We start from the raw sequence: 24,667 nt of genomic DNA, 5'->3' as shown, positions 1-24,667 counted from the left end.
CCTCCCACATCAATCACTAATTAAGAAAATGCCCCATGGGTTTGCCAATAGCCCGATCTTATGGAGGTATTTTCTCAGTTGAATCTTCCTCCTCTCTGATGACTCTATCTGTGTCAAGCTGGCATGAGACTACCCAGCGCATCTATAATTTAAAGATGCGGGAACTAAGTATGAATAAGGGAGAGTACATGGAGGTGCTATGTACCAATTATTCCCCAAACTTGAGAATGCTCTACAAAGTAAACTATTACTAAGATAAAGCAAAAGACAGGTCTTTCATCTATTCATCCAACAAATATTAGTTGAGCAGGAACGGTCTGCTAGAGAATGTTCTGGGACATGGGCAATCAATAGTACACAGGATATAAAAGAAAGACCTTTCTGGTCTGACATTCTTGTAGAGAAAGAAGACAAGGAACAATGACACACATGTCAAACGGGGAGACAGTTACACTGCAGGAAGAATGAGGGTGGTACAGCGACCTTAGAGTCAGAAGTTAGGGATGTCTCCAGGGGAGCGAGGTGGTTCCAGGCATTGAGGTTTATTCTCAAGTATTCCTATAGGTTGAGTCTGTCTGTCTGTCTATCTGTCTGTCTGTCTGTCTATCTATCATCTATCTATCTATCTATCTATCTATCTATCTATCTATCTATCTATCATCTATCTATCTATCTATCTATCATCTATCTGTCTATCTGTCTGTCTGTCTGTCTATCCACCCATCCATCATCCTTCTAATGTATGTATATATGTATGTAGGTGTGTATGTGTCTAAATCAACCAATTAAGCATCACAAACCCTAGTTAGGAATTCAGGAGCCAAATCCTATGCCTAACAGCTGTTTGAAAGTTTTTAAAGTTGTCCATCTCTTATAAACTCTAGACAATGCATAAAACCTTAAAGAGAATTTCTGTAAGTAGATGCTCGCCCTAGCCCCCTTCTTTCCTGAGGTTCAGCAGCAGAACTCACATCACCTCACTTGCTCATTGTACACATCTCTTGGTGTTATTGGCTAAGCAGTGGCATCACCTGGCCAAGAGGTCAGGCTTGAGGACTGGAATAAAGAAAGGTCATGGCAAAAAGCCAAAAGTGGAGGATGCTGAGGAGGAATCCATGGTGATGACTGATTTGCGCTGGGGAAGTAAGGGCACAAACAGGCAGGAAGACTGAGACCTCCATCTTAGAAATGGGTAAGAGATATAGCAGGACCCTCCCAAGGTGGGGGAAGACCCTCTATAGCAGCTACCTTGTGTGCAATTAGAGCCAGAACTAGGATGTGGGGGAAGATGAGAAAAGACGTGGAGACACTAGAATTATATTGAAATGGAGATTCTGGAAAAGGGACAGCACAGGAGACATAGAGGCCAGGAGGTGGGGGTTGGAGGAGTGGGAGAAGGACACTAGTAAAGCTGTGGGAATCAGAAGTCATGAGAAATCCTCCTAACTCCTCCAGGAGGCTGAGCCTCCTAAGGTCCAGAAATCACTCTAAATGCTGTCCGCTTCAGAGCCATTGGGTGTTTCAGCAGTGGCCTCTGTATTGAGGTCAAGGGGAAAGTATTGCTGCCGTAATATGAAGTGTAAGGTGCCGTTCTGCAATAAATGGCTGTGCTGAGCCAGCCTCACAACAGAGATGCTTTTGCCTCCGAGCAGGCTGGGCTTGCAAGGTCACTTCTGCCTGCAAAGCTGACCATTATCTCATCAGAAAGAGCTCATTCTACAAGTCCTGGCTGCAGAATGTGGGTGCCAGCTTAGGACAGGTGGTTGTACCGAGCCATTTCTGATGGGGGCAAGATCATCATTGCCTCAGAACTAACTACCATAAAACCCAACCACAATTATTCCAGGACACAGCGTCATTGAAACCCTGCCTGACAGGCCATGTGCAAACCTTGCACATAAATGCAACCCTTAAAGGACTCTGTGCATACAGTTTCTCTTTGCTGTTTTGCCCATATCAGCTCTACTGCAGCGTTCTAATAAGTGATGTGACTTTATTCTGATGTTGGTGAATTCAGCTTTTCAAATCCCATCCCTGGCAGGACCTAGAGAACGCTTCAGTGCTAACAGGCTGTGTCTAGGGACATTGACTAGCTCTGTAGGCTTTCTGCTTGACCTCTCTCCCACATTTCTCTGCTGCTCTAGGAGCACCCAGGTCCTGCATCTGCGTACATGGAACTGACTGGTCTTGTGTCCCGATGGAATTCCTGGGACAGACGTGCATGACCTCCAGCCCTAGCCCTTTCCTCTAATGCCTCTTTGCTTCATCAGCCCACTATGTACCCCTGTTTCCTAGATCACCATTTGGCTTTGCTTCCCTTAAGCCTCCTGTCATTTCTTTTCCCATTTCAATGTCCTGATACTTGGCTTTTCTCTCTTCCCTGTCCAAAGGTTGCAAAGTTTTCTCCAGTCTCCCCTCCTGCTGCCTGCTCCTGGAAACAGCCTTCTCTCTTACTGCTATTCTAAAGCCTGCAGGTCTTTCTGTAGCCTTGAAGGGCCAATGGCCCCTGACATCTGTATTTTATCTCCATTACCCTCCTCACGTCTCCCGATGCTCTCTAACGCTACCTGGTCATCATGCTATGCTTGGTTCTTGTTTCTACTCTGGAGAAATGCAAACAGAATCTATTATGTTAGTGTCACAGCAGACACATAAAAATGCATGACAACTCTTGGTCCTTTCTCTCCTCACCCCGGTCAGACTCTAGGAGAATAGCTGTGGGGTGAAGGTGGTGAGAGGTGCTTAGAGCTAGGCCCTGGCTTCAAAGCCAGGCTATGGATCAGGCTGTATTAAAGTGCCACATCCCAGGACTTTAACAACCTTAGGTCTCAGGAGCTCCTCAGTGTGTTTCCTCACCAGAAACCACGGTGTCTGTCCCTCTGTTCTGGAATATTCCAGGGTCTAGAGTTTGTAGATTACTCATTCATGCCCAGGATTGTGATATTTCAGGAAAATTTAGTTTTATTAATTATTCTATAAATGTCTTGTTCCTCCAGAAAGTATTTGATCTATGCATCCCTCCTCTATCAATTTCAAGTATTGAGCTAACTGTTCTAGCTATCTAATCATCTAGGTCATCCATAGGCCTCCAGGGCCTCTCACTCTCCTTCTGTGTCCTAACTGAAACTCATAATGCCTTGACCGCTCCTGGCTCAGTGGCTGCAGGTGTTCCAGCAGTCTTCAGTCTAAACAGGAGTCTTGAATATTCCTAGACACTGGTAAAGATGTTTAAGTTGTTTCCCAAACCACTTAAGGAAACTAGACCCAGTTCTGAAGAAAATGCCTTAAAACTCGTATGAGTAACACATATCGACCTGTAGCTGAGGACAGTCCTAGACAGAATATCTCAGCCTGTCACAATTTATTTTCAGAGATAAGCTCCAGTGCTCCACACATTTCTGTTCCAAGTGCTTTCCCCTGATCCTCTTAGCATCTAGACTGTCTGTCTGTCTGTCTGTCCTTCCTTCCGTTCTTCCTTCCTTCCTTCCTTCCTTCCTTCCTTCCTTCCTTCCTTCCTTCCTTCCTTCCTCTCTCCCTCTCTCCCATTCTTCCTTCCCCCACCTCCTGGGCTACTTTGGGTGCTAGATATCAAACCCAAGGCCCTGGGAATGTCTGCATGCTAAGTGAACATTCTTCCCCTGAGTGATATCCTAGCTTTTTGTGTTTCTTTGGAATCCTAACCAGTCTCATCTTGGGGTGGCCTAGGACACTCCCTGGTGTGGATTCCCTTGTGGCTACTTTTGGAGCATCTCCAACTACAGTTCTGTAGGATAAAACATGATTTATTTGGGTATCTTCCTAAGGTGTCCCACATATTCTGAACAATAGCAGTAACTGATAAACCAGCTTACTTTGTTTCTGGCGTGTTTGATGATAAAATATAGTTGCCAAACAGCTGGACAGTAGAGTAGAAAGGCTTGCAGGAGCAGTTCAGCAAGGCTGTTTGTTTACAGTGATGTTTGGGACTTAGGAAAGTGAACGCCCTCATTCTGAGGCGTTCTATTTATTGATACTGCTCTTGTATGTGTCTGGCCTGGACTCGAAGACTGAAACTTTACTTAAAGTCGAGGTGAACTAAGGACAAACGCTCTTCTACAGTGTACTTTAAAAGGAGTAGATGGGGTTAGGGACAATTGTCTAACTTTGAAAGAATTGTGATAAATGACTTGCTATCACTGGCCCCGGAGTCAACTCCTCTCTTCCTATTTGCTGTGCTGAGTTTGACTTTGAAAGAATCTGCTGATTTTATGCCAGGAAAAATGCATGCCTTCTACATCCGAATGACTGTGTCTTCCAGAATATTCCCCATGGGAGACTTACTTACTTCAGCAATGCTGCCCATAATTAACTATAGAGGAATCAAAAAGAAAAGAAAAATCTTATTGAAGAATCTAGGAGCTCAAAATAATCCTTAAGGCTGAGGTTATTTTTTTAAAGAGGGAAAAAAAAATTGTCTTCCATCCTTGAAAAGAAACATTATCTTGATGTATTCATTGATTAAAAACAGCTGCACTCAATTTTAGAGGCGATGTCTCAGGGAAGGACTGGATTAAGGTCTGGATGCCACCACCCCCTCCTCCCGACCCCATTTGTTTGCTCTGAGTAAACATGGCTTCACAGGACTTTAACTTCTACACAGAAAGGTTTGTACGAAAGCAAGCCATCCCAGTTCTGGGGAATGTGTGTCACCTAAATAATCATAGTTCAGCAGCTGCAATCTCTAAAGTTATGTCTACATTAAATGTATTTTCCAACATTAAATCTTAGTTGGTCTTCTTATGCAACCCTTTTAGCCTACTCTAAATATTATCTGTTCATTCTGCTTACAAGAGAAACAGAGGCACCTTATTAAAAATCATAGACTGTGAGAACACACCACTATGAAGGCAGCAGGGCACATTGCTATTACACATCTTGAAAATGAGCTTCTATTCATCTGTGAGCAGAATGTCTGTAGCTGGAAGTGACCTTTCGGGCCTTTTGTTTCTGTGGATTTTCTCCACGACACAACCTGGAGCACACTGGTTGTTTGAAAAGTGCTGGGTTCTGGGATGAAGTGCAGAGGCTTTGCACAGCCTGGCGGCGGGGTGTCCCTTAGAGTGAGCGGTGACTAGTCCCTACTGTTTCCAGTCTCCTGTGTCCTTGTACACCGTCCTAGGGGAATGTTCCCTGTACAAAGGAGCTCAAATAAAGCTGTCACCTGGAGACAAGGGTCCCCATCACAGCTACTCATGAGCCTTTCTACCTTCCTGACCTATCAGTAAATTTAGCACTTTGAGGGTTTCTTCAACCGCATCGTTTTACATGCGACAGAAGAAAGCCAACCACGTCAAATGATCCACCCATGTCAAATGATCCCTTTGCTCACCACATTCATTTGTAGAGTCAGAATGGATGGGGCTGTGCCTCTGTGCTATATAAGAGGTTGACAGGAGGCCAATGAGGGCTAAAGCATCCTTAAGTCTAGTGTGAGAGAGTAAGGAGAAACCTCCCATCTGGACTCTGCCTCTCCTGGGGGAATGGGATCAACAAAGAATGGCTAAGCCATGTACCTGATCTCAGCTACCTACCACCCAGGTCCCAGTCTCTCCAACTGCAGGCTGAACTTGTACCTTGTAGTCCATCTGCTCCGAGCAGTTAAACACATAGACCATGATGCCCAGTGCTCGGCCCAGGTCCTTGGTGGTCTCTGTCTTGCCTGTGCCTGCAGGTCCCGATGGAGCCCCACTCATGGTCAGATGCAGAGACTGAGTGAGAGTGATGTAGCACCTGCCAGACAAAGGAGGGCAGAGGCCGTTATCTGTGCCACAGGCGGCTCTGCTGGGTGTCAGAGACCGGGAAGCTCAAGGATAGATGGGCCCGGCTTAGCGGCTACAAAGGGAAGAAGACCCAGGACACCACCCACCTTTGCCTTTTCCCCAGAGAGCCTGAACTTCCCACCTCCCCTTAGGGTATCTTGGCTCTTTGCTAGCTGGTCTTGACCTTGACCATGCCTTCTCCGCTAGCTTCCTTTCTCAGTGCTTTGGCGATCCATGTCTCTCCCCAAACACACTAACAACAAGCTATGTAGAGCAACTCTCTTGCTAGGTACTCTGAGACTGGCCCTTTCTCCTCCCCACCCAGCAACCCATTTGAACCTACCTAGATGATATCCCTTTCCATCTGGCTGGCTAATGGCTAGTAACTCTTGGCCAGGAATTTACATTAGTCCATGTACTAAGCATTCCCAGCCTCAGGCTGGGATGAGTAAGAAGAAGCTGCTCAGCTGACTTCCTATTCCATTATGTGCCACCCTAGTGCCCACCACACATATCACACAGATCCCTCGCACATATGCGTGCAAGAGTTAGGAAGCACACAAAAAAAAACTGGTTCACTGTTTTACCTTCAGAACCCAGCATAGCTCCAGGCATATACAAGATTTCAATAAGTCTTTAAGAAACACATGAATGACTCCATGAATGAACAGATAACCATCCAATCTAATATTCCTGATACTATCTTCCCTAATGACAATAGAATAAAGTCAGCTTTACGACTGTTTCTAATGGAGCTGGGGAGATGGCTAAGTGGGTAAAGTGCTTGTACTGGCCAAGCAGGAGGACCCAAGTACAAATCCACAACTTCCATGTAAAATCTGGGTATTGACACATGCCTGTAATCCCAATGGTGTGTAGTGTGTGAATGCATGCATGTGTGTTGGGGTAGAGGAGGAAACAGAGAATCTCTGAAACTCATGGTCAACCAGTATGACTGAGATGGTAAGCTCTGAGTTCATTCAGTAAGTGAGACCCTGTTACAAAAACAAGGTAGACAGTGTAGATCTAAATGGCATGTAGACTCACACATCATACACACATGCACGCACACACACACACACACCACATACCCCTACACCATTACATACATACACACCACACACACAACCACCACCACACAAAATTATTTGAGGTACCCAAAAAATATAGTTCCATTTAGTTTGACTCATTGGATAACAAGCACATGAAAAGATGTTTAAGATCAGCACCTTGAGAAACTCAGTGTGCATACAGTACATTACCCAGGATGGCTATAATACAGAATGCGGCCATAACAAATGCTGGTAAGGATTCAGAGGAAGAAGGAGCTTCATGTGTTGATGGTGGGAACGTTACATGGTACAGTCACTTTGAAAGTCAGGCTAAAAGTTTCTTCAAAAGAAAGGCTTTTCATTTAATTTAGAAATTTCTATCCTGGGAATTTTCCCAAGAGAAATAAGTTCACTTATTTATAACACTCAATCATGGTGACAATATTCATATCACTAAAACTATGTGAAACCCAAATGCCCATCCACAGTGAATAGTTAAACAAATGTAGCATCCATGCAGCAGAACTTTCCTTAGTTATACGAAGGCATGAACATGACTGTGGTAGTTTGAATGTAATTGGCCCCCATAAACTCATAGGGAATGGCACTATTAGGAGATGTGGTCTTGTTGAAGTAGGTGTGGCCTTGTTGGAAGAAGTGTGCCACTGCGGAGGTGGGCTTTGAGGTCTCCTATGCTCAGGCTATGCCTGGTTCAGTTCACTTCCTGTTGCCTGCAGATCAAGAAGTAGAACTCTCAGCTCCTTCTCTAGCACCACGCCTTTTGGTGTGCCCCCGTGTTTCCCACCATGATGATAGTGGACTAAAATTCTGCAACTGTAGTCACCTAAATTAATGTGTGTGTGTGTGTGTGTGTGTTTTATAAAAGTTGCTGTGGTCATGGTGTCTTTTTCCAGCAAAAGAATCCTAAGACAATGGCATAAAACAGATGAACTCGTCAGCATCGTGCCCCGCATGTGAAAGAAGAGAGATACGGAGAGGAAGTGAAACATGAACAAGTGAATGGCGGACTGCTGGGGCTGGGGTAGGGGCAGGGATTTACCACGAAAATCATAAAAGCCATGTTCAATTGAACTGTACCCTTGTCATAGGTGAACTTTAAGACACTAAAATGTGCCTCAATAAATCTGCTAAATTGCACCAGTGATCGAACATCTTCATATCTAGTGAATCGATACAGACTCCACTTGTGAGCTCCGTGTGATGGACGATGGACGTTGTATTCAGAATCATCTGCCTTGTTTTTTTTTTTTTTTTTTTTGGAAGCTGATGCTTCAGGCTGACCAGCAGCTGAGTTAGTACCCCTTTTGCCAGATGGCAGTGGCTTTTAGTGGAGTGATGGTGATCAGAACCAGCATGGCATTGAGGGGACTCAAGTGAGTTTCTGTATTCTCCATGAATCAGCTTCCCATTTCTGTCCCTGTCTCTGGGTGAAACCCAGCAGGGCATTTTCCCTGGGCAGAGAAAGGAAGTGGGTTGTAACTCTTTCATCTCTAGTTTGCCTGTGAAATGCATGGCACTGGCTTAGCTGAGCTCAGGGAAATGGGCCTCATTCAGCATGCACCCCTGGCCTTGCAGGCTCATTTGGCTGTCTTGCTTTCCCTGGAGAAATTGGGACATTGAACATTAAACATGCCATGGGTCAAGAATTTTTAATTCTGGGCATTAAGTGGGCAAAATAAAAGGTAAATATGTAAAAATTCTCATGCTTCCAAAGGAAAAGAAAATTAAGATACATCAAGTCAAGCAAAGAATGCGACACCCAAAAGAGTAAATGGTGACAAATTGATATATTGAACTGCAACAAAACTTAAGGTGCTTGAACTTCAAAAGAAACCATGAAGAAAAAGATTTGCCACAGACTAGAATGCCATACCTGCGACAAAGATGTAATATAGCAGACCACAGAATCATCACAACTCCATAAGAACACAAAAGGGAGTTACACCGAAGAAGAAACTTGAACGTTATGAGGCAAATGATAAAAGTTGCTTGAAATTAATAGGCAATTGAAAAATGCAAACTATTACCAGGGCGAAGAGCCTTTCACACTGACCACAATGCTGCAATAAGTAAGGGCAACAATGACCACCACCACCAAGGATGCAGAGGCATGGGCATGCGCACACACTGCTGGAGAGCACACAAAATGGTATAGCCATTTTGAAAAAAAATTTGGAAATTTCTCAAGGGGGTCAAGCATGAAAGAGCATACATTCTAACAGATCTCCATCCAAGCAAAGGGGAAAAAAAGCATATCCACACAAAGAATTACATGAAAATGCTCACATCAGTAATGTTATAAGGGACCCAACTAGAAACAGCCCAAGTGCCTGCCACTGTCCAGACAAAATATGCTATGTCCGTGGAGTTCAAGCTCTGAGGTCTACATTTAGGGCCCAGAGCTGACTATGCTCCAGTCAGCGGAACACAGTTTCCAAATCTGTGCAATACATCCGTTTTGATTTAAAAGTTGGTTCAATCTGTCTAGAAGTCCAATGCGCTATCCGCTGCACCACAGAGCCAAGTGAAAATGGATTAAATTTGGACTGCTATCAGTTGTACTTGAAAATGTTTTGACAAAAAATTTCTGAATCAAAGTTCTTAACAGTCAAAACATTCTCCAAAGTACTCAAAGAGTTTAAATAAAAAGCAAAACAAAATAAGCTAGGAAAAGATATAGGTAAATAATTATGGTTCTCTTTGGATGGGGGCTTTATAAATCTAGGAGTAATTTATAAAGAACCAGAAACATGATAGCATAACTCTCAGGAGAAGAAAATCCAATCACTAGTAAACATATGACTCAGAAAGAAGCCTGTGAGTAATTGAGGCCTAAACCCAAAGGAGAAACAGGGTGACCAGCAAATGAATAGGGACATTAAAGGAATACATACAGCTATTTAATGTACTCTGCACTCAACACTTTCATAAACCAGAGAGAGTGGGGACAACATTTTTTTTTTAATAAAACCAACAGGAGACTGGAGAAATGGCTTGGTGGTTAAGATAACTTGCTACTCTTCCAGGGTACCTGGCATTAGGATCCCAGCACTAACATCAAGTCATGTGACTTACAGCCACCTGTAACTCCAGCTCCAGAGGATCCAACACCCTCTTCAGTTCTCCATGGATACTCCCCTGTACATGTTTGTGTGTACACACATGTACAGATAACAATCTGCAAGTTTGTACCATTTGATTATTATCTTCCTTGGTATCTCAGAGGAAATTCATACAGAACCTTGGAGGAACATTCACAGAGGTGTTCGTGAGGCTTCGTTGTTAACAGAGAAGCTCAGTGATAGCTAAAATGCCCCCATCCCATCACATGGTTACGTTACATACATTATGGGACACTTGCAAGCAGGCTGAGAGTCAGCTCCTGAGGGTTTTAGAAGAATACTCTGAGAACATACATGCAGTTATTGCATGAAGTTTACATGAGGAGACATGAACAGAAAATACCCCAGAAAAGCCTCCAAGGACAGACCATGTACAACGTCACTAACGTTCCACTTGGCGAGCCAATGTATTTAATGGGCTTATTTAGAGAACATGAGGCGTTACTTAAGGGAGCAAAGTAGCCTAGCCACCCAAGAGTCTCACCTCAGCATGGATGACTACTTCCCGTAAGTACAGAGATGGAGTTTCCCCTTAGTTAACCTTCTACAATCTACATGCTCCATCACCTCCAGAGGCCATGGGCAGTTGGGGTAGAACTAAAGGCAGCTAGAAGTGGAGCAAGGAGGCAATGCCAATGGACCAGAGCCTGTGGGTCTCTCTCAGGTGGTTAAACTGCTCTCATGAAGACAGCAAGGGCTGCCATGTCCAGAGAAGAGCTATCTACAACACAGTATTTAGTAAAATGAGAAATCCCCATGTCTTGTAACAGATCATATGATCCCATTTCTGTCTTCAGAAGTCATATACATAATGAAACCAGTGAACATTGATACCCCCTAGGTACCTTGGCTTTTCTTCTTCAGTTACTAAGGTTTTCCGATTTCCTCTTACAGGAACACTGAAGGAAAACTCCCAGATACTTGCTGGCTCTGTCCTTGTCTGACAAACCACCTTGAAAGACTCTTGCATCAATTATATCTCACCTACTTGCACTTTTTCCCGAGAAATTAGGAGGTGCTCAACATTGATAAGCAGTTGATTAAAACTACTTAATATAGCACAGGGAAGACAGGAGCATTTGTGTGTGAAGAGGAGGGGAGGGGCTGGGAGGGGCTGGGAAGAGCTCACCCAAGGCTAAGGGACAACCTAGAAGAATTGCTTTTGTTCAGCCTGAGAAAATATTTCCATTTGGTTCTTCAATTTAGTGCTGTACTTAAGTCCGGTGACAGCGACCGATCCTACTTACATATTCAAGTCCCATTCAGGCAGCGGGAAATTCCAAAGGCACGGGCACAATCAGTCAGATGTACTGTACACGGCTGTGCTTTTAATGAATGTGCAAAGGTTGTATGGATCAATTGTCCGTTTGATTAATTCTTCTGGCAGGAGCGAATTAAATGTCCCAGTGCTACACACGTGTAAAGGCTGAGTGCTCTCTACAATGTGACTTCCTATGGGGAGAATAACTGTTTCTTCTGGGTAGAGCGTTTCTTGAGATGATAATGGAAGTCAATGAGAAAGGGGGACTTATGTAAATATTCAACTCCATACACTGTCAGAGAGGCATCAAATGTGCAAAACGAGGTCAAGGTTTACATCGCATTTGCTAATATTTGCAGCAAATCCTCCTTTCAAGCTCTTACTTGCAAAATCTCACGGAAGAGGGGATAAATCCCTGTTTTAAAAATAATTCATTGTCAAACTCTTCTCCCCACTCCACCCCCCCCCCAAGAAGGCATTGGGCATGAAGGTACCAGAGTCCTTTAAATCCAAAAGTCCTAATTATCTTTTTCAGCTCCCAGGCAAATGGCAAGATCTGGGGAAATAGGGGTCTCATACTTCTTATAACTTGGAATGGCAATGCTGGGTCAATGGAAAGAAAGTAGAGGAATATCCGAATGTTATGGAGAAGCCGCATCTACACCCCAGGACCTGGAACTCATCTCCTGGCATGGGTTTAGGGAGTCCATCCCAATGGCTTGTCAGGGTTGAACACAGTGCTCAGTACTAAGTCCTGAGGGCCGAACAGTGGAAACCAAAGTCAAGGCTATCATAGGACACGTAATCTAGAGTGGGAGACAGATATTAATCAAATTTGCTCAAACATGTGATGGCTTCATTATATTGTTTCAACTGATATAATTTCCCTATTAGCTCATATTCTGTGGCAAGTCAGGAAATTCGCAGTAAAATGAAACACGCTGCTAGATTTAATTCTAATGATGGATGTCATACTGAGAAGCACAACTCCAAGAGATGTTTGGCAGAATCCAGTCTTAATGTACCTTGAATTGGGAAAAACTTCATCTCTCACTAGAGTGGCCCCAGATGTAATTGAGTTCAAGTAAAAGCCCAGGTCAACTTCTCCTTGATATTACCTGTTCTTATGAGTGGAAACTTCTACTCTTAGCCTTCATTCATTCATTCATTCATTCATTCATTCAGCAAATGCTACTAGAGTGTTGGTGATTTTTGCACACAAGGTTCCTGATCTTAAAGAGCAAGCAGACAAGCAGATCTTTCCAGAACGAAGGGCAAGTTAGGAGGGAGACCGAAGGGGTTCAACAAGGGCTGTCTGCTTTATGTCCACATCAGATGGAAGAGGCTGCTTTTCGAAATGGTGGTGGGGGAAGGATGAGGGGCCATGGTGGGATGGAGAGCCTGGAGGAAGAAACTGCAGGCATGAGACAGCTGAAATGAACCTTTGTTAATGAGTAGAAAGGAGGCTTTGGGGACGGCACAGGGAGAGAGGATTGGGGACATTGGCAGAGATTACCATGTCCTACAAGGACTTTAGATTTTGGTTGAATTGCAGTAGGGAACCACTGGAGGCAGGGATGTGGCCTCACGAAGATCACACAGAAAAGGAATTGTGAGAATAAAAAAGGGGATGGCTTGAGTAGGATTCTGGGTCTGAGAGGCTTTTCAGACTGGGCAGGAAAATGAATGGAGGATGGAGAAAACCTGGAGGTGAACACGCCAAGGGGTCTTCATCTACAGGGGACGCCAGGTATTCAAACGTTCCCAGTTCCACACAGTTAAGTCACTTGAAGCTGTTCGTCAAGACATTTGGTAGTGTGTTCGGGTCCTTGATTGTAAGACAGATGTTACCACTTAAGATAGGCACTAGAGGGCTGGGGCCATAGCTCAGCTGGTAAAGTACTTATCTTGCATGCATGAGGATCTGAGTTCAAGCCCCAGAATCCACATGAAAAAAAAAAAAAACCTCAGGTGTGTGGAATGTAATTGTGATCCTTGCACTGGGGAAGCAGAGGCAGGTGGATTCCTGGGGCTGCTCAGCCAGGTTAGCCTGTTTGGCAAGTTCCCAGGCCAGTGAGAGACCCTGTTGGAAACAAAACACCCCGAATCCAAAACAGTAGACAAAAGTAGAAAGTTCCTGAGAAATAACATTCAAGGTTGTCTTCTGACATCCCCATGGAGGCACGCACATGCACAGGGACACACATACACACACACACACACACACATACACACTCACACATACTCACACACACTCACACTCACAAATGAGAAAGAGAGAAAATTAAGGAAAAGCATGACACAGCTTATTTTAACACACCAGTTATGATAATCTCTTTGTTTTCTGTAAGTCACTCAGGTGAGTTGCTCTCTCCAGAGAAGAGATACTGTGTTCAATGGCCGTATAAGGAAAGTTACAGAGCACTGCAGAAATCTTGGGAGAACTAAAGTTCTCTATCTCAAGACAATTTCCCCATGCCCTCTCCTTTTCTTTCCCACTCTGCTGCTGGATAAAATTTTGTAAGGTATGATTTTCATCACTACTGACTGGAAAAAGAACGTATCTTCTACCCGCTTTAGTCTGACTCTGGTAACTGGCTTCCTTCCCCCAAATCAAGCATCTTCGTCTCTCTCCAAGCTCTCGCGTTTCCGTGATTCAGCTTTGCAGTATTCCAGGGATGCTTAACTATGGTTCTATCACTTTGGGGCTCTACTTTGACAGTAACTGACAGATGGACTGAGTGTGGTGGTACAGACTGAGGAAGGATTATCCTACGGTCATAGCAAACCTGAGCTAGATGGTGCGTAAAGGGAGACAGTGTCTCAGAAAAGCCAGACAAACCAAACAGATGCCGGAGTCCCTTTTCACCAGCAAGAGTGATACACACACCGATTTCAATACTGCATGACCGACACCCTGGCAACCATCTGACAGTCTCTGCCCCCTCCGGATCCAGCATGTCCCGAAAGGTCCCCATCAGGCACTCTTTGTCGTTGCTCAAACCCTTCTAACCATCATTTCCTTCTGCTGTGATGGGACCCTCTGTACAGAGTACAGGCACGTTCTGTGTTCTCCACTTGAAAATTCACAGCAAATGGCTTTAGGCCTTACTTGAGGCCAAGGCAGTGGTTCTCAACCTGTGGGTCACAACTCCTTTTGAAGTCACATATCAGATATGTACAATATTCGTGTCAGTAGCAGAATTACAGGTATGAAGTCTCAGCAGACTAATTTCATGGTTGGGAGTCCCCATCATATGAGAAACTATGAAAGAGCCACAGCATTAGGAAGGTTGAGAACCACCGCTCTAAGATCTAGTGCTTCTCCCCTTGATTTTTTCAATTTTGTGTCTATATGTATTTTAATTCCCTTGCAGGATTGGTGTTTAAGGGTAGGAAATATTTTAGCTACCTAGAAATGCCAGTGGCCAGCTCAGAGTGTGGCATGAACATAAACATTCATGCATGAGCTAGGATGAAGGATGGGGAGCAGATACTCCTGAAACACCGAAAGTACTTTAATGGATATGAACATGTTCCTTACAGTTTTGTATTCTCGGAGAGTGGGAAGCAACGAACAGATGTATCAGTGGAGAATACATGTGGTGTTTTAAACATGAACACTTGGGATTGAGCTCAGATCCTCACGTTAGCAGGGTAAGTACTTCACCAACTGAGATACTTGACTCAACAGACTCAAAACTTTTCATTAGGATCATTTTCTTATCCTCAGAAAAAGAAAATCATGTGAGATATAAATTACTCCTCCCAGTTTGGAAGACCAAATGTGAGGTCACTTTTGTCATAGTTAAGCAGACGGAATGTGTTCAGTCTGGTGTTGGAAGTCAGGGGTGTATCACTGTCTTAGTAAATCCTCCAGGAAGTTACAGCTCATTGATTTGCTCTGGGGCTTGTTCAAAGAAGACCACCTTGACACCCTTTCAAGTCTTGTTTTATAGCTGCTGTGTTGAATCAAGTTTCTCCCCATGAAGCCATGTGAACAAACAACAAATTATGCCATCCTTGGTCCTGGGTGATCATTGGCTAGCCGTATCAGAAATAAAGAGAGTGATCAACAGTAGGTGCCGACCCTTACCTATCCGTCAAAGGTGTGATCACCAGGCGAGGCGTATTTCCCAGGTACTCATAGGAATATAAAAACTGGGCATCGCAGATGTTGGCAAAGCAGTGTTTGGCCTCATCATCCCAACGATGGCGTAGCTGTGACAGCCAGAGGAAAGCCTGGGCATTGTCAACCTAAAGGAAGCGCGGCAGAGCAGGTGGGTGAGTTAAGTAGTTTATAGATGGGTAGCTCCCTACTCACAGGACATGGAAGTCTCTGGGTGACTAGGATGGTATCTGACACTTGAGAGCGTAGGATGTTCTGCCCATAGCATAGAAAGCACATGCAGGCCTGATTACAGATGTTTCCAAGCTTGCCCTGGGGCTACATCTAATAATAAACTAATGATAGATGGAAAACATTTTAAGTGGAAAATGAATCTGATCCACTTATCCTACTAAACTTCATAACTGCCTTACACAGTTAAAGAGGTTTTGATTACTCTGTGGCTGGATGAAACCATTTTACATAATGTGCATTACATGATTGTGTTGAGTAGCTTATGTTATTAATTACACATTATAATAAAAGTACAGTTCCTGCTAAGTATATATTGCTTTTCTACCACCATAAGGTCAAAACATGAGCTGACTAATCATAAATCAAGGGCTACCCTATACTGCTATGCTGGAAGTTTTGAGATGCAGCAGGATCTACCATGCTCCTCACCCAGCTGATGTGAGGCCCAGAGGTTGCATTGGAGTGATTCCCATGGAAATTCTACTTACAACAAAAATAAAAGCAGATCTACAGTGCCTACCTTTTGAGCAATCATCTTGGCTACCACATCCCGGGCATGCACATCAATGGTGCATATGGTCATGATCTTCTGCCTGTCCCCCTTGGAGAGCTGGCCAATTAGCATGGTGATCAGGGTTTTGAGCTGGGCCACTTGCTTCTTGTAATAGTCCTTCATGGCATTCTCATAGCCTTCCTCCAGTCTGGCAAATGCGATGCCCACCTCTGTCGTCCACCAGATCTGAGTGCAGGTCAGCGCTACCTGTGGCATCAAGAGCTGCTTAGTCAAGCTGTTACCGGGGCTCGTTTCCAAGCAACCCACTCACGGTACAGCAAGAGTTCAGGATGCGACTGTGTGGGTGACAGGCCCCTTCCCTCCCTCTTCCCTGATCATTGACTAAGGCAACCATATGCTCCAAGTCCTCAGAGATGTGAACTAATTACAACACAAACAAGAAGAGCACATTCTGCTCCTGGAAGATAGATTGCGGCTGAGAACAGCCAAAGGCTGGCTCTGGCTGATGTCTCGGTTTCTAGGAATAGCTACAGGCATCATTCACCTCTCCCTTCCCGGAGATGACACCTCTGCCACATGTGGGAGGGCAACACACTGCCTGAGCATCTCAGTGACACTCAGCCTTTGGTCCTTTAGCAGCCCGAGTGCTCTAATTCAGTGGTCCACATTTGCTCGGTCTTCCTATTTCCACCACATCTTTCACTTCTCAAAATCTGCAACCAGAACATGACTACTTGTGAAGGTCAAGTGGATAACAACCAAGATCTAATGTGGTCATTAGGCTTGTATTTTTCAGAGATTAAAAATAAACATGGAAAAAGAAATTGAAATAAATATTTCTCCTGTTGGCTGTGAACTTGGACATACATCCTTTTGAATATTTATAGTGGAGGATTTAATTGCATTGTTTATCTATAGATCCATTAGACTTTGAGACATTGTTCTAAATGCTATATATTTAATAGCAGGGAGCATCACGTTTTTTTTTTTTTTTTTTTTTTTTTTTTTTTTTTTTTTTTTTTTTTTTTTTTTTAATTTTGGCTCTGAATTCTAACACAGGACTTTTGCTATGAGGAAGCCCCGGAATTATTCCTTTCATGAAACAGGAATAGTTGCTGTAAGCAGTCACATTCATTAGGTTGCCTGTGTCTTCCTAGGAGATTGTGACCTTCTGGAGAATCTCAGAGAAGGGCCTTCTGTATTGGCGCTTTATCAGACAGTTTGATGGGACTCATTTCTCTCTACAGCCCTATTGCTCCATCCTCTCTGTACTCACTCAGTCCTTTCTGCTTTTTTCAGACCCTTCATCCCATGCCCATGTGGCCTGGTCCACGGCACAGTCATCCAGGGACAGACTTTATCCTTGTTTTGCTTGATCTTGTAGAAGGCACTAAAATTCTGTTACCTTTCTTCTGCCACCAACAGCTTGATTTTCATTTCATGATGACCCGGACCTGTCTTCTAAGAAGATTCCTTGTTCCTTTTCTTTTTTTGGCCCCTCCTACCTCCTTAGGCTCCTGGTGGTGTTCGGGGTTCTGTGTTAATACCTTTCCTCATTTCATCAAATTCCCATAGTCACTCTGACCTGACCCTATGGCTTCAATTGCAACTCCTTGTCTGCAGCCCTCAGATGAACCGGCACTAGTACTGCCCTGTCACTAGAGGGCAGGAAGCATATACTGTGGCCAGAGACATTAAAAGTCTTTTGTCTTTTTAATGGAGACCCTCTTGAGAAACGTAGGCAGAATTCAGTTAAAATTTGGGATCCAGACAGTCTCCCTAATGTGGTCCCTAAGAACCGGCTTCCAGATTCTCGGATAGATTCTATCAGCTGCTTCCTATTCCCTCCTCTCTTAGCCTTGCTTCACAGCTCACTTTTGCTTCTGAACCTTTGCCTATGCTCTTCCCTATATTGGGTGCTAAGCCCCTCTTATTTAGCTCCCTAACTCCTGCTTCAAATCTTGGCTTAAATCTATCCTCAGGAACACAGTCTCAGGCCTCACTAGCAAGTTGTCTAGACCCACCCCAGGATCACACTAGCCACATTTACAAGTGACTGGGCTCTACAGGAGTTTGTGAACTCCAGCAGGGCAGGCTGCCTCATCTTGTCTCCCCTGGGGCTTCCACTCTGCCTCTCATAGTCAGCAAAGAGGGGCACACACAGTGTAAGGGGATTCCAAGGCTTTGTTTGCATCTTCTTCCTACAGTCAGTGATACAGATCCATAACCCAAATTCTCCAAAGCAATGACGAAATTCAGTCATGGCTGTCAGTGCTTCTGCTGTCTTCTGGTCCTCACAATGATCTAGGATTCAAGCCCCAAAGCCCTTCCTATGAAGAAGCACAGGGGCGGTTAGCTTGAGGCCCTTCAGCCTCAGAAGGCCCACACAGGCTGTTGGAGGAGAAAGACAGATGAGGATAGGGCCAGGATGAACCAACTGGAAAAATACCTGAGCTGGGTAATCAAACAGCCACTGTTCCCTGGACTTTTCCTCATAGGCAGTTACGGCTTCTGTCATCTCGTGCCTCACTGTGGCTTTCATGTGACAAAGCACATGGTTCAACCATATTTCAACCTGGAAGAAGAGCTCTGGCTTAGACACCACAAAGCTCAGAAAGTTTGATTGATACTGTTTTCTTTTCACCAGCCTGAGGGAGCAAAGACAAGGGAGCTCCAGCATGGTACACTAACCAGATGCCAGAAGGCAAGGGCAGACATTTTGCATTTATAAACTGGGGTGTGATTAGTGGGAGCTAACATGGAACACAGAAAAGGGGACAACAGGTGAAGGGGTGGTAGGATGCTAATTAGAGCTCATACAAAGAACCCCAAATCTGGATTGAGGCAGATTTAGTTAAGTTGATTCTCACGGACTTGTCTACATAGCACAGAATAGTTAGGTTTAAGTTTCTCCGTTGAATGCTTTCTGGTCTTGGTCTATTAAATGAGCGTATTCTGAATTGAAAGCTCAAGGTTGTCAGCTACCTGCATCTAACAGAACTTTGCATTCTTTTCTGATAAGAGAGTTTCTCTCCAAGCATATGAGGGAAGGTAGACATTTTTGAAAGCCCATCTTGTTCAGGCCTTATCTGCATGGGGATAGAGCCCCTGGGAACCATGCTTGTGAATAACGAGCAGGGCAGGAGTTTGCTTCAGGGGTGCTGAGGACAGGGAGGGTGTAAGGAAAAAAACTGTCCCATGGTTTGTGTGCCTGTTGGGTGTGGGGGTCCTGGAGGTACGGTGGGACTTCCTTAAGCAGTGGTAGATAATCCGTCCTCTGAGGAAAAGAAAGGAAATGACCCTGGGGTGTATTTGCAAAGAGAGGAGACATCTCGGAAAAGGACAATTCTTCCTGAAGAAGGTGTCCGGTTTCCAGATTCCCCCGTGGGGTGCTCCAGGGGTTGCCATCTTAATATTCCCTGTGCTGCCAATCATCTTGCAATCCCCTCACAGCTGACTGTATGCATTTTATTTCTCCCAGCATTGTTCTACCAAATAAGGAAATATCAATGCTGACATGTTTTTCTCAAAGAGGAAGGCCTCAGAGGAGCTCCAGTGCGGACCCCAAGCAAGGAAAGCTGCTTCTTCAGGTCCCAAGCTCTAGCCTGAGGGAAACTGATTTTCACTGAATTTGGTTTGGAGGGGAAGGGATGGGTGAGATGTGAGGGGGGGAAAGGGGTGTCACTCACCTGCCCACTGCAGTCACAGGGTTCACTGAAGGCCACATATTCCTCTTCTTTGCTGTACATGCCAAGACTTGTCTTGGTTGGGTTCTTACTGGCGTCTAACTGGAACTGCATTTTGGCCATGTTGTCAAAGAGCTTGGAAAGGTGGCGTTGAACCTGAGAAGGGAAACCAGGGCAAAGGATTCAAGAGGATGCACAGGAAGCCGACCATAGCTGTTACTATAGTCTGCCGGGGAGCAACTCTTATAGGACACAGAAGGGCAAATTTAGCTAAGCCTGTGGGAGGAAGGTTACAGCGATCGTGGAATTATAAACTGAACCACGTGAACTGAACAGACACGACCAACGGAATAAAAATGAGCAGGGACAGTGCCACCACTGTTGTTCCATCCCTGGAGCCAGCGTCCCCTCCTGAAACAAACAGGAGCAAACCGGAATGAGTGCAAGGAACAACACTGGTGCATTTGAGATTTTGAAAGGAGAAATAAACTACCACTTGGTTTTGCTTTCACTTAAACAAAAGGAACACAAGCTTTGTAAACCATGGGATAAAAGATTGCCTGGCGGAGGAACAAAGGAGCAAACGCGAAGTCAATTTACAAGGTATTAACAGCACTCAGGGGCTGAACTGATATAGAAAACTAAGTGCAGAGCAGAAGTTCTGAAGAATGCCAAGGAGACAGACCAAGAGCTAAGTCTACACCCAGAGAAGAGGGTGCCCACAGCCCAAAGTAGCAGAGCCCAGTTTCCAGATGTGTGATGAACTCAACAGGGGTGTGGCCGCTCGATGGAGTAGAAATTCTCTCAAACAGTGGGAGAGACCTGTCAAGATGACAGAAGCCATGGTTTCCAGAGAGGAGAAAACATCAAGTGCCACAGAAAAATAGCAAAAAAAAAAAAGCAAACACATAAACAAAGATATATATTGAGCATCATTAACATAAATGTGGATTTCTACAGACATATAGAGAAAAAGAAATTCCTGTTCTGATGATTTCTACATCAATCCATTCGCTCACACAAAGGAGGGGTTAGAAAATATCTTTACTGTGCTTCACTCTCTAGGGTATGGAAAGGGGTGGAATATTTAAAGATTTACTAGAACCAAAAGAGAAGCAAATCAAAAGAAATACGTAACAATGAGTACTGTGGGTATTAAAGGTATAGAAAGAATGGATCTGACCCCTTCTACAAGCAGAATTAATACAACTGTAAACAAAAGGTTGATATATGCCTGGGCTACTTGGAAAAGGATAAGAACAGAAGGACCACAAACGCAAAGGCGATGCCTTTTTAATACTTGATTCTTCTTAACAAGTGGAGTAAGACCTGCTGGAGCTGCTCTTTGGCTCTGCTGGAGGAGCGCTCATCCATGGCTGGTGGCGATGCCAAGGGGACAGTTCCTGTGCAGCGAAGCATTGGAGTGCTAACAAGGCTTCTGTGTGTTTACTCTTTGAGCCAGAATTCTCTAGGAATATCTCTAGATCTAGAAGACAGGTCTCCAAAACACAAGGTTACCTAATGCCACCTTATTTGATTGGAAAATAATAGTCATCCAATGGCCAGACTATGACATGCCAGCATAGAGTATGATGCAAATGTTGATTAATGTGGATTGATTTCTAAGGTACAAAATGGAGGAGGAGGTGGAGGAGGAGGAGAAGGAAGAAGAGTAAGAAAAAAGAAAGAAGGAAAAAGATAAAGAAAGAAAGAAAGAAAGAAAGAGAGAAAGAAATGAAGAAAGAAAGAAAGAAAGAAAGAAAGAAAGAAAGAAAGAAAGAAAGAAAGAAAGCAAGCAAGCAAGCAAGCAAGCAAGCAAGCAAGCAAGCAAGCAAGCAGGACAAAACTAATACCAAACGCCTGCAATTTCAGTAGGCAGAGAGAGGCAGGAGGACCACAGGTTTAAGGTCAGCTTGGACTACACAGAAGATTCTGCTGCCCCATAAAGACAAAATTCAAACAGATACTGCAACCCGCTACCTTTTGTGTGGGAAAGAAGGGGTGATGAAGGAACATATCTGGCTGGATACAAATCTTTACTGTCTGTTTGTGCAAAGACGAACATAGGCAAGACAAATCAAGACCCAATGAAACTCTCTTTGGGGTGGAGGGAAGGCAGATAGTGGCGGTGGGAGATAAACAGAGGAAGAAGGGACAGTTCTCAGAGACACATAGCTTTTGACATGGTTTGGCTCTTGGAATCAAGTAAGTGTTCTACATACTAAAAAATAAATAAAAGTAAACAGTATAGATGATTAAAAAACTAGCCCAAATCAGTTAAAAAAAGAGAGAGACCAATAACTCTTTGTACTTCAAATGAATGACAAAGTCACAGAGGGGAGGAAAGGGATTCAGCCAAGTGACTTGTCACTCCAGAGTTTGGGCTGCATATCTTCAGTCTGAGGCAAGTTCAAAGATCTCCAAACTCATCCCAGCATGGGAGTGGAGGGAGCACCCCAGCATTTCAGAGGAGATGCAGGCTGCATGGTCCACGAGACCACACCCTCTCATAATGTGGTGTCACTTGGGAAAGCCTGCAGACCCATGTGGATTCAGGCAACCAGACATTCTGGAGACACAGAGAGGGGCTTTGTTTGTAACAGATCATCGACAGGGTTCTGCCACTTCTTCAAGGTGAGGACCAGTGCCTATTGGCACAAACACCAAAGGAGTATCACCTTGTGGTTTAAACACTGAAAGCCATGTAAGGTAGCAGACTCCACTTTCACAGAAAAAAACTTGTGAAGAAGTAATAGCCTATCTGGCCAGTAAGGGACTAGGATTAAAGGAGAAAACTAAGTGTGGAATTCCTCATTATGCTTTTTTGATCAAAACACCCTAAGGCCTAATCAATAATGTCTCAACTTACAAACCTTGTAGAAACTATTGGCACCATTTTTCTTATTTGTAATTGACACAAATGTACACAATCACTGTACGGATTTATGGGGTCTTGCATGACCCTTCAATCCATCTATCTAACAAATATGATCAGGTCAGGGTGATTGAAACATCTATCATATCAAACAATTTGTTCTTTCTTATATTGGGATTATTGAAATTCTATTAGTTTTCTTGAAATATGTAAACTGTTGTGTTCTACCATTATCTTACTGTGCAATAAAATCTCACAAGTTATCCAATCATACCTAATATAGAACCCATCACACACCAAACAACCCCTCTACCTCTCTGGTAACCAGCGCCCTTCTCTCTACTTCTGTGAGATCAACTTCAGCTTCCACGTGTGACATTTGTCTTTCCACGATGGATTTCTCTCATTTCACATCATGTCCTCCAGCTCCATTCCCTCCGACCAGTGACAGAATGTCAGGCTTCTTTATATAGCTGTCACTGTTGACCACGATTAACTGGATGGCTCTTCAGAACCAGGTCGAAGGCATTCCTGATACAGGCTTAACTTCATGCTCCTTTGCCGCTCCATTTCTGTTTCAGCTGCTGGGGAAGGGGTGGTGTGTGTGTGTGTGTGTGTGTGTGTGTGTGTGTGTGTGTAAAAGCTGAAGGAGGCAGAGATCCCTAAGGCAACCTAGTTCTGAAATGCTTGTCTCCTCCCTTAAGCGTAGGCTCCTGCTGGGCGTGCCATAGCCCTTTGGATGGTTTGAAAGATGCTACCCAGCTTACCTGCTGTGGGGCTGTGCCATTAGAAAGGATGTCTAGCAGATCAGAGGAGGACAGGAAGTAAAACCGAGGAAAGGCAAGTCTTTTGGTGTCTAGGTACTCGGCTAGGGCTTTCTCGCATAGGCACAACCTGGGGGCACAGAGCACAGGTTCTCCTAGTTTAGTATAACAAGTATCATTAGCCCCGAGCTACACATGCATTACCTACATACAAACACAGTCAGTCCTCAGTGTTTTTAAATTCCCCTTCTGAGGGTTAAAGAACTACAGATTAAAAATATTTGGGAACATTTTTCATGCGTTTTAAACACACACAAACATTTTTGGTCATCAATCCCTAAATAATGCAACATAACCATTTACAAAACATTTGTTTTGAGTCAGGCACTGTAGATAGGCTAGAAGGGATGTATAAGCCACGGGAGGACTGCACAGGTTATATGCAACATTATTTTGCATAAGAAACTTGCAGCTGCGAACTTCTGTATATCTGCAGGTTTGTCTCAGCAGCAACTCTGAGTGCACGACTGAAGGATGACTGTATTTGCCGTATATGGGATATTTTCAGATTTAAGAACAACAAGTACCAGGGATATTTGTAAATGGACATATCTGTTCACATCTGTATCAAAACTCCTAATGGTACCAATGCCCTATATTACCTGACCCATAGGGAAGGCAAAGGCCAAGCATGCTCTCATTGACAGGCAGTTAATAAAGGTCAGAGACCGAGAAGGGAGGTTTGCATCCTCCCACAGCAAGGCTGGCAAGCCCACCCACCTGCTCTGAAGATCCTCCAGCTTGTCATAGAGGCCTGGCTTATTCGTGGCTTCCACCACATTTGGAGTTTTCTGAACATCACAGGCCAGCTTTCTGAAGTCAGAGTCGATGCCTTCAAATCTCTTAGAGTCCTAGAGATGAAACATAGAGAAAATAATAATCAATATGTGTCTCAGATTGGCCCTTGCAATCATTTGAGGGCAGAAATCAGTCCAATCCCAAGAAAAGGCTTGGGCAAGGAAGAGCATGTGAACATGTTAATCTTGGACCCCTTTTTCTTTTGTTTATGCAGGTGACCTGCTGAGCAATATTTTCTGTATTAGAAGCTAAAGTATTTTAAAAGAAAATATTTTTAATTATTTAATTCACTAAAAAAGTACAGGAGACTTTAACTAGGAAGGAGAAAGAAATGTAAATACAGGAGGGAAAAC

At 44.1% G+C, this 24,667-nt stretch overlaps 1 protein-coding gene across 1 annotated transcript in view; it reads right to left on the bottom strand.

Moving 5' to 3' along the window:
• The window catches only part of Dnah9 (dynein axonemal heavy chain 9), a 342,434-nt gene that overhangs the window by 231,526 nt on the left and 86,241 nt on the right, over nt 1-24,667 (bottom strand). The window contains exons 21-27 of the mRNA XM_038324554.1: nt 24,237-24,367; nt 23,460-23,586; nt 19,821-19,973; nt 18,581-18,706; nt 16,138-16,377; nt 15,351-15,511; nt 5,613-5,769 (exon numbers count right to left, since the gene is read on the bottom strand). Coding sequence (XP_038180482.1) covers nt 5,613-5,769; nt 15,351-15,511; nt 16,138-16,377; nt 18,581-18,706; nt 19,821-19,973; nt 23,460-23,586; nt 24,237-24,367 — 1,095 coding nt within the window. The remainder of the gene's footprint in view (nt 1-5,612; nt 5,770-15,350; nt 15,512-16,137; nt 16,378-18,580; nt 18,707-19,820; nt 19,974-23,459; nt 23,587-24,236; nt 24,368-24,667) is intronic.

Source organism: Arvicola amphibius, chromosome 4 (assembly GCF_903992535.2).
Source record: "Arvicola amphibius chromosome 4, mArvAmp1.2, whole genome shotgun sequence".
Classification (NCBI taxonomy): Eukaryota; Metazoa; Chordata; class Mammalia; order Rodentia; family Cricetidae; genus Arvicola; species Arvicola amphibius.
Note: the sequence above shows the minus strand (reverse complement) of the source record. Positions and strands in the feature narration are given on the sequence as shown.